This window comes from Diorhabda sublineata, chromosome 8, assembly GCF_026230105.1.
Source record: "Diorhabda sublineata isolate icDioSubl1.1 chromosome 8, icDioSubl1.1, whole genome shotgun sequence".
NCBI lineage: Eukaryota > Metazoa > Arthropoda > Insecta > Coleoptera > Chrysomelidae > Diorhabda > Diorhabda sublineata.
The window spans coordinates 3,784,055-3,795,432 of NC_079481.1; the positions used below are offsets into that span (position 1 = coordinate 3,784,055).

The 11,378-nt window shown below is 31.5% G+C and overlaps 1 protein-coding gene across 2 annotated transcripts in view; it reads left to right on the forward strand.

Annotated features, from left to right (window-relative positions):
- LOC130447340 (protein O-mannosyl-transferase TMTC1-like) overlaps positions 1-6,710 on the forward strand; it is a 152,650-nt gene extending 145,940 nt beyond the window's left edge. The window contains exon 16 of one of the 2 annotated variants that reach the window (XM_056784107.1): positions 1,328-6,710. In XM_056784107.1, coding sequence (XP_056640085.1) covers positions 1,328-1,456 — 129 coding nt within the window. In that variant the 3' untranslated portion in view covers positions 1,457-6,710. The remainder of the gene's footprint in view (positions 1-1,327) is intronic. The other variant, XM_056784108.1, reaches the window with a different exon arrangement.
- The last annotated feature ends 4,668 nt before the right edge of the window (positions 6,711-11,378 follow it).

The window sequence follows — 11,378 nt, forward strand, 5'->3', positions numbered from 1 at the left end:
TTGAGTTGCCATGCAAAAAATCTGTGATTTAGGGTTTAAATTACTAGAACATCCACCTTATTCACCAGATTTGGCTCCGTCCGACTATAATCCATTTTCTCAATTGAAAAAAAGGTCGTAAATTCTCTTCCAACGAGGAGGTAATAAAAGCTGTGGAGGTCTGGTTTGCAGAGCAAGGAGAAACATTTTTTTTAAAGGTCTAGAGACGTTGCAAGTTCGTTGTAATAAATGTATCCAATATATGTTGAGTAATAAAATATTTTGCCATTGAAATTTTGTTGGTTCTATAGTAGGCTAAGAATTTTTCAATATATTCTCGTACATTGCATTTTAATAACATAAAATATATAACTATGTAAAAGATTGTGGAAACATATTTTTGAAGATAATAAGAAATCAGTCTTCAAACTATGATACGTTGATAATGAAATATTTCAAAACACAAAAAATACGGGATATATTATGTAAAAAATTGTATTCATCAAAATAACTGCCCAAAAACAGTATTTCAATATCAAAAATGTGAAAAATGTTATCAATCTAACCCTCACTCGTTTTGAAATATACAATTCACATTTGTGATGACTTTCTCAGAGTATACGAGAAATTTAATTCGTCTCCAAGTTCACATTCTACACTTTGTATTTCGCACCTGCCACACAAATTCACTCCCCCTATCAATCCAACGATACTGAGATTGATTGTTCAAAGCGTCATATACATCAATAAGATAATGAGGTGGTGGCAAATTTAGCATGAACCGCGATATCGTGTCTCAAATCTCATTAGTAAGTGTTGTCTGCCAATAAAAGGAAATATTTAAATTATGGCTCTAAAAATCGCACGAGGGAAACGAAAATTTTCAATATCCCCGCTATAAGTATTTTTCCAATTGATTACTCTTCTACGACTAGAAGTAAAAATTATTTTTAATAACAAGAGTGTTTTAATTTTTCTTCTTCATTAGCTTCTACCGATTTATCATTGTAGGAAGATCACTTGTTGATATGTTTTGAATAAAATGGTAAGTTCAACAACGAATTGCTGAGTCGTCGAGTGATAAATTGATAATCCTGATCAACAGGAATATATTTCTGTGGTCCCACTACTCATGTCGCCTGTCTCAAAATCGTCGTGTTTCTTCATATATTCCAACAAACACATTTCAGTAAAGGATTGGGTTAAGTCTTATTTACATAGATAGTCAACTACACAACCAATATGAGGCGTCCTACATTGATGTTATAGTTGATGTTGCTTAAAAATGTATTTATTCATATAATTTGAACAACAAACTACAGCAAATGTATTTTAAATAAATTTTCAGTTGACAACTTCAACAGCTCAAACCAACAGTAATCCTAGCAAGATAGGCAGGAATAGTTCGAGACCTCGAACAGACAACACCAACTCTTTGAGACCGTTAACGATTCTTCATTTTTTAGATAGTGTATAATCATTTTCACATGATAACATTGATACTGTTGTAATTGGAAAGGTGAACAATACAAGAGAAAAGGTCATTCTCACAAGGCAAAGTCAGAAAGCCGTTTTCATTTAATTTGATCAGTCACTGAGTCCATGACTTTTTGAATGAACAAACGTTTTCAAATAGAAAATAATTCGATTTTTCAACGTAATCTATTTTGATTTCAAAGTTTAAGTTCAAGCTTCTAAAAGAAGAAATAGACAGGTGGTGCCAAGTTTACAGAATAGAATGAATAAACTACCAATTTATTATTTTTCCTCATAAAAACTGCACAAGCGTTGAATGATTCTGGTCATCATCTGCAAATTATTATTTCAATACTTTTATTGAAGTCAATGTTTATATACGATGCGATCCGTATGTATGGAATAAATTCAATTTTAGCGTTATTATGTACTATGTGAAAAAAACCTGAAACAGGTCGATTTTTATTTTCAAATTGACAATTAACACTATGAAAATATTATTCTCCTCCAGCATCTCTGAATTATAAACACAACACTTGTTGGAAAGAAATTTTAGTCTTCTGTTCAGCAATATAAGTTTTTTCAAATTTGGTACAATCATAAGTGATAAAATTAATTTTTGAGATGTATAATTTTGATAATGTCTCTATCACAAAGTTTTACGTAGAATGAAGATAATAATGTCGCATAATATTTAGAACGTAATTTTGAACGTGCTATTTACTTCTTGACAATAACCGAGGTGATTTTGGAAGTCATATCGGGGGATCTAGCCGGCCATTCAATCGTTCCACTACTGGGAAAAACCTCATTTGAATTATTTCTAACTGTACGTGCAAAATGCGGCGGAGCTCCATCTTTATGGTAGTAAATAGATCGATTTATCTCATTTAGATGATTAACATCAGGAAAAAGTCTTTGAAATGTTGGCATCAAGAGGTTGATCGAAAAATCTGGATAAACCTTAACATTGACAGTGCCGTCAAAAAAATAAAGGCCAATAATTTTATTGTTAATGAAACCAGCCCAAACGTTCACTATTTTAGAAGATTGAGATATTGAGCCTCACACATCCAGTAAGGGTTTTCTTTGCTACCATATCTACAGTTCTGTTTGTTAACCTTTCCATTTCAATGAAACGTCGGTTCATCAGAAAAAACTATTTTGTTTATGAACCTATCAAAATAGATGATTTACTCACATCATAGTCTAGAAGTAATCTAACTTTTTTTATCAGTAAATTGAACATTTCTAAATGATTTTTCAATCTTTTTCACATGGGCAGTTTCGCGAAATCTTTTTTTCAATAATGCTAACTGTAGACTGCGGAATGTGTTGACCAGGGTAATTATTATTAAAAATTCCACAAACCTCCTTTTAAGCTCTTCTTTAATTACCACAATCAATCATAATTAAAATTGCTTGAGTCTAGGACAAATGGGCCATAATTAATTTTAATATGCGTACAGGTTCTTTTCACCTAGGACGTAACGCTGAAATTGAATTTATTCCATACATATAAACCACATTGTAGAAACGTTTGGTGTCTAGGGTGTTTGGAGAATCCACGCTTCATTCACGTTTATGAATCAGGTCCACATTGCACTTCACAACACTTAACACTTAACAAAATTTGCTAACAAACGTAGCGGTCATCACCCAAAAAGTTTTCTTCTACTAAGTGATCGCTCATAATTGTAAGCAATGCGCAATATAAAGATGATGGCTTCTACAATATCTCACACTTCCAATCCTCGATTGGCCAATATCAGTATCATAAATATAGAGCTTCCGGGTATCTTCTGTACTTGAACGGAAACAATGGTTTAATCTACCCGATAGAAGTTTAAGATGCAGTGTTATCGATTGAAATATATCGTGCATTGTTTCCAATTGAAATTAATGGGTCAGTTCCCATAATATTCATTAAGCTGATCCGAATGAGAGCGAGGAATACTTTATTTTCCATTTTCTACTTCAATCATAAGCTACTAGACACAAATAAAATGAGGCAGCTTCTCCAAATTTTGACAGAACTCAAATAACTGATATTAAAAAAACAGGAAATTCAAAACGTCAAGGACTTTTACTTCACAATTTTAAGAATATGGTGACGATTCTTAAAACAGAACTCATACATTGAACTATCCACCTTTCTAGAATTTATTGAACAACTGATGAATTGTTTTTAGTTTCGCAAAGTACTTTGTATCTTTAATATTTAGTAGCTAAATCAATATTTCGTACTATTTAATAATTTTATAGATGTAATTACACACTTTTTTATGTGAAAAACACAATAAACATAACTATTTCTATGAAAATTGACTAATCGTATTGAAAATGGGGAGTCTAATAGAATGAGTTGTCAAAAATATATTTAGTATGCTCAAGAGTTAGACTGTTTGTATGGGTATTCACCCATTGTGAAATCATCAAGATATTTTTGAAAGAAGCTCAAATTTCTAGTACAAGTGTTCCATTTTTTTTTTGGCTTTTGAACATTGGTAAAGATGAAATCAAGAATATTAATATGCATTGATAAAAATTTTCGTTATCAATTCAATCAAGAGCCAGCTGGCAACAGTGTGGTAGAACTGTCTGGATTTTTGATCCTAGAGCACTTAAGGGTACTGAAATTGTCGAAATCTGGCTAACCTTAGAACCGCTTTCCTTGGTATGTACAACAATATAATCATCTACATATCTCCTAAACCATATATTTTATAAAGTTGAAAGGTAACTTTTTTGTTACAACAACGATTGAAAAGTTCATTTTTGCTATATTTCTGTCACACATATAACATGGACTTATGTAATCATGCGTTGAAAATTCATATTGTTTAAGTGTATAATTTAGAAAATATATAAATATAAGTTCTGATTTCGCAGCTTTGAAGGTCTGTAACTCAGAAACGAGTGGACGTACGTGAAAACTTTTTCCAGATCACAGCATTATTTCCACGTCATCTTCTCACTTCCATTTTTTTGCATGAAGTCCTGGAATACCCTGTATATCGACTCCGAGGTTTGACAGTATGGAATGAAATTTCTTTTCTGTAAATATTCATACCCAAAATTCAGAAAGTGTTTTATTGACGTTCAATCAATACAGAAACAAAGCTTTGTTATATGCTTACAAAAGTCGCATTAGGTATTCTAAAACTATTTTTAACAAAAAGCTTATCTTCCGAACTAAACTGATTTTCAAACTTCCATAGCCAAATTAGTTTCTGTCGAAACTTGACATCAATTTCTCATGAAAATTCTATAAAATGAACAGACGTGAAGAAAATTCTCAATTCTATGTAATACAGTAAGAGCCAAAGCCACAAATGGGATATTTTTTATTTCTGATTTCTCAGAAAAGCGAATTTACGAGATCGTACAAACTTTGGATACCATTATAAAAGGAACAGTCATATATAAATTTAATATCTTGTTCATATTTTTTACATGGTGTTCAACATTATCATGTTTGTTTCATCACTTCAGTACATCACATATATATGAATAAACCAAAAATATAACAAAGAATTGATTTCGGAAATATTGTAGTGCATGAGACTGATCAATTATATAATAATCCATCGAAAACCAAGACTAAGATAGTAAAGACAGAGCTTAAAGTCTTTAGTAACTAAATAGTTAGATGAAAGTATTTCAAAGTGATTTAGTTTCATGAGTAAATACCAAGATGTATTGATATTTTGTTAGCCTAAACTAGTTCCATGCATAAACAAAATATTGCGTTACCATAGCAAAGAACAATAAGAAAAATAATAAAATATTTTGACATTGAAATTTTGTTTGGTTAGGCTAAGAATTTTTCAATATATTCTCGTAATATGAAATTATCTTTTATCTAGTCACTTTCGGAACTTTTAACAAAATGTAACTATAGTTAGAAAAATTTCATATTTTCATATTTCAAGGAACTGTTATTTTTCCAACGACATATTTTGGAGGGAAAATCTTAATATCATTATGTTTGCCATTTCTTTTGAAATTTCGATTCATATAACATATTTTATCAAAATTTATAAGTAAAGAACCCTAACTGTGATAATGTTTTATCGTTTTGACAATGTGAAGTTAACACAGTGTTTTCTTCGTTTTACATTTTTTCACTTCAATTTAGAAAAGAAGTATCGTATCTTAGCGAGAGCTAAGTTGGAATTTCTGGAACCGTTGGTGATATTCATCATGAGCACACTGTTTACACCAACACTCATAATTACACTGTCTGACGCGCGTTTCAATGAGGAGAACTATTTAAGCTACTTTAAATTTAGAGTAGCTTAAATAAGGATAAATAATCAATTCCTAACAGCCCTCTCAATAGTTTAGTAGTCAATGAATAAATGTTAACATTGCCGCCAAGGAGGTTTTTCCACTGGAAGGTTTATTGGTGGGAAAATTTGGTATAAATCAGATCAATCAAGTCATCAGGTTTTAGTTTACCTTCAGTCTCCGAAGACGGTAACTTGGTTATCGAAACGCGCCTCAGGCATTGTAATTGTGAGTGTTGGTGTAGTGGTGGTGTAAACAGTGTATTCAGAAATAGTGAGAGCTACTTCTTGAAAATAACTCAGATACTTTGAAAAAATACCTAATAAGTAGTTATATTTAAACAGTAACTATCCCAACTCTAAATGATGGTACATTCCGTTTAATCCATTCTTCATATTAGAAGGAAATATTTTGATTGAACAAATACCATGCAGAAGCTTTGTTCATTTTTTTAAATGGTTCATTCCATCTCTCTCCGTAACGATTAGTACGGATTGAAAAGAGCTTATTTCCCGCAAAACTTGCTCTAGTGACCCGGATTTGAATTTTTTGTTGAATCTTCTGTAGTGTTTAATTAGAAAATCAACGAGAACCAAGAGAAAGTCCAACTATAGTCTACACTACACTAATTTCAGATGACAAAATATGAATCAATATATAATTTAGTTCGCAAAGTCCGAAAATTTGAATTTTTCTATAATGATTTCCATTCAAAAAGTTTTGTATGAATCCAGCAGCTTACCTAATGTTTGTGTAGTATATCTGTCTCGTTTGTCAACTATCCATTTTTATAATTTTGATGAAGAATTATTTCGAAAGTAAATAGTTATGTTTATCCGTGCTAAATTGCCTGAACGCAAAACAATGAGGTTTTGTGTCGAGTAATAGAACTATTTTATCATACGTACAATATGTTGTATTTTTTTCTTATTATACGAGTAATAAATTTGAATAAAACATAAGATCTGCTTTTTATTTGTAATAATATACGTATATAGCTCGACTAAAACGTGGGACAATCTTAGTATCTTAACTATTATAGTACCGAAAGTTAACCAAAAATTTTGTTGTTTCTTTTTTTCATAAGATCCACTTGCATAAATTGATAACGCTTTCTTTAGGTTGATGAGACTGCGTAAAGTAAAAATACGCTTTTCTATATGAAAAAACTGTCGTTCGGTTTATTTTTCACCAATGGGATACGACGGACAATTTAAAAGTAGTTTAGAGCTGCATCGATTCAACAAAATGCACTGGGGGATCAAAGTGCGCTAAATTACCTAGAATAGGTACATTGGAAGGTTAGTTTGGGAGAGCAAGGACAGTCACAAAAACTGAATTTAATGCGGGGTTCACTATTATTATACCACTATCGAAATTCTCAATAGAGGGTTATGTTTGATGAAAAAATTGAGAAGGTAGTTTCGTTTTGTGTTTGAAGAAACAAAAAATGAAGCTATTTTGTATACCATTGTATAGTGAAGATCTAATAAAAATATCTTACTTCTCAGAGGTTTTATTCCTTAGTTCCATTAAATCCAGCTTCTACATCATCAGAAATATCACCCACGTATTTAGCTCGAATTAACTGGAGAATTTTGTAGTTTACCTATTGGCAGTTAATTAAAACACAGTGAAACACTTGAATTTCATATAGCTCTCGTTTATTCAATTATAATTCAAATATATTTCGAAATGTTCAATATATCAGAATACTAATTATTTCATTTAAATATAGCATGTGAATGCCTTTCTGACATCGAACATCTTTATAATGGATAACACTTCGCAAAAACATTATGATACCTTTTCTGTCAATTTAACCAATAATAACAAGGATAATGCATTGTAGATTTCCAAAGTTAGTCACCTGTATAATACATCACGTGACAAAGTGATGTTAATTCTATTCCCATGAAAGCAGAGATAATGGCTTTTGGATGAATGTTTATGTTACATCGCATTTCAATGCAAGAGGCCAACATCTATACTCAAGGTGAGGAATGAACATCGCAGTTTTTGCATCGATCATCGTCATAGATGAAGGAAGCCTCAGGATGTTATTCTTGTCTTCGCGCGTAGTCCACGCCATTGTTATACACTAAACGTTTGTCGTCGACGTCAAAACATGAGATCGCGTTAATACTTTAGAAGTTCTTGGATTCAATTTAACGCGTTCGAATGAATCTAAATGGAAATTAGTATAACTCAAGAGAATATTATTTTATTCTAAGTATTGTTTATTTATGTTTCTAAATTTTCTTGATTTCAGGTATCTTCTGTTTCAAAATTAGTTTTTTTCAATAATTAAAAAAAAATAATTTTGAAGTTGTTATAGTTGCACAGATGCACATTTCTAAAATATTTTGAGATATACAAGTATTTCAAGCTAAGCGTGACAACATGAAGTAAAGTTTTTTAAATAGGACACCCTTTGTATTCGTTTACCATTGAATTTAGCGTAAAATTCGGCATCTAGCTCTGTCTTTTCTTTTCTCATAAATTGTGACGTTGCCAAGTTGGAGCGAGAAATATGAAGATTTGGTAAGTACGAAGGTAAAGGATGGCTGAAATATCTGATCAGAGCAGTAGTTTCGTTTGGGTTTCGAGGTGGTGTTTTTTAGATAAGCATCAATTCAGGAGATTTCAATTAGGAAAAACATTTTTCTAAATAGAACACCCAGTATATTATTTTACCATTTTATAAAACTATATAATCCCTTCAAATTATGTCTAGTTATGTACACTCTAAAATTGACTGTTTTTAAGAAAATTGCATTTTTAGTTCATGATTAAATAATACTCACCTTTTCAACAAAACACTAGTTCTTGCGACAAAATAAAACCAGTAATTTTATACCTGCGAAAACTAAAAACGCTTGCGTGGTAAACGATTTTCTCTGGTAAATGAGTGGTTTAGACAATTTGAGAGAGTTAGATATATGTTGCTAGAGCCTATTTGTTATTTGTGATTATTTGCGTGGAATATATAGATTGAGACAAAGTAATCGGATCATTTCTTATCAATTTGCGAATAAAGACCATCCCTAGAAAATAGCTTCAAAGTGTAGAAGTATAGAGAAATAATAGTATATATCAATGGATAGAACATAATTACTCATGGATCAATTCAAGTTCTTTACTTATTTAACACTACTTATCGCTCCAAATCGAATTTAATACATAATTGCACTGTTCCTTGTGGGCAATTATTTATGATTATTGTGAAAATATTGGAAAAATTATAGTAACTTCCTTTTTATGTCAAATTACTCACCTAGTTAGTGACTTTGAGAGAAGCTAACCATTTCTGAGCGACTGCATACCTCAGTAACAGATTATACCTCCTCACTTTTTGTCGTGACTTACCTTATATATAATTATAGGGACTACTGGCTAATGAAACACAACCGAACAGTATTTCTTTTATTAATTATCAAATCAAAAACTGTACAATATCGTTATATTTGGCAATCCATATAGTGATATAAACAAATTTAGAGAAATTACTACAATCTCCAAACGTAACAAAATCATTACAATAACCTTATAATACATAAATTCATAGAACATTCAAGATCAATAGCATCGATCTTTTTATTTGGACCAAATCTTCTGATACCATGTTAGTTGAGTCAATTGTTTAATCGTTTGTATAGAAATGTGGAAAAGTATACAATTTGATACCAATAATAATCTGGATCAACTGCTTCAATATTTCTAGAAGTTTTCGAATAATTGAGATGCAGCAACATATACACCCCACAATAATTATCGCATCACTGGTATTTTAGGATATTTTTTATACTTAATTTTAGTTTTTTGGGACAATCTGTATGATTATCAACTTAATAGATATTTCTGGTTTGTTATCATGGGCAAAAAAATATCACAGTTTCTTACATATATTTTGGAAGCAAAAATGCTCGAGTAAATCATTTCTGTCTTGGACAATGCATTGAGATCAAGAACTTTTTAAGCAAATTGTCTTATTGTATCGTGAAAATTTAAATTTATTTTGTTAATAATGAATGTACATCAACGTTTAACAAGACATGTGACGAATGAAGAAGCCGCTAGAATAATCGCGCTACCAAGAAACAGGGCAGCTAACCAGAAGACCCGAACAAGGCCGCGGAAGGGTAACTTGGGTAGTTGCTGATCGTTATTTGAGGTAAACGGCGTTAAGATTTAGGCATACCACCGTTCGAAGGCTGCAAGGGGTCCACGTCTTACCAGAGAACATCGAATAGAAAGCTTGGAATTTGCTCGAGAACACGCAAATTGGATTGGTCCAATATTTTATTCACGCATAAATCAAGATTTTGTCTGTATTCATCAGATAGGCGTGTACCATTATATAGGCGACGTGGTGAACACGATCAGGTTAATTTTTGTCAAATTGAAAGCGTTGGTGGTGGCTCTATCAATAGAGCATGTCTGGGATCATCTAGAATGGCAAATTCAGCAACATCCGGCACCAATAAGAACACTAGATGATCTTCAAAATGTTCTTTTTAGATTCTGGGAGAACATGCCGCAAGGATACGTCCAGAACCTATTTAGAAGCCTTCCAAGACGAATGGAGCGATAATTTTTGTGGGGTGTATACATAGTAAAAATCCAAACACTTTTTTACGAAATGAATTTATAAGATATAATGTAGTTTCCTGCAAACTGTTATTCCAAGACAATCTCTTTATCAAGTTGTTAAACGGTTAAATATATTAATAGAATTTAAAAAAATAGCAGTTTACTTCAATCATTGTGCTTGCGTACTAGAGTAATAAAAGCAATGTGAAAATTATTCATTTGATGTTCATAACAAATATTATATACCTTCTATCCCATTATATTCCATACCCATTACTTATTTGATATGGAGATTACGGAATATTTCTCAAAAACGAAGAACATGATGAGAGAAAACAGAGATGAAAACATTAAAAATTATCAAAGGAGTGAGTTTATATAAGAAGTAAAACTATAAGAGAAGATATGAAATATCAGGATATAGTACGATTTAAAAGATGGAAACATATTGGAGAGACCACATCTTCAGAATGAAGAAAGATCGATAAGATGAATGGGCAAAGGATGAAATACAAACTTCAAGGAGATCTCCCGGCTGACCTCCCAAGAGATGGCATGAAAACTGGACATCTAATTCTCAAGAAGCTAAATAGTACATAAAACAATCAAATTCGTAATAATTAGTAAATCAGTATACTAGTTTGAACTTACGTAATTTTTTGTAGAGTAAGGTCCACTTTTCTTCCTATACATCGAGTTCTGCCTATACTCCAATCATCATTTTGTTTTATTTTGTTGTACTGATGCCCTTTCACGTAGAGATATAGCGCACGCCAATACAGTAGGATGCTTCTCATAGACTAAGAAATGCTGTTGTAATTGAATAGAATAAGGAAAATAACAAAACATTTTCTATATACTTTTGTGTTTGTGTTAGGAAATTAGATAAGATCATTTCCAGAATGTACCTATAGATACTGCTGAGAATTTGTACCAATTCACCGTCGATATTAAACAGACTTTATCAAGGTCACATTAAAAATGTTAGTGAAAATCAACAGTCTTGGTGAAGTAGCAAAAATTTGATTGATAAAATT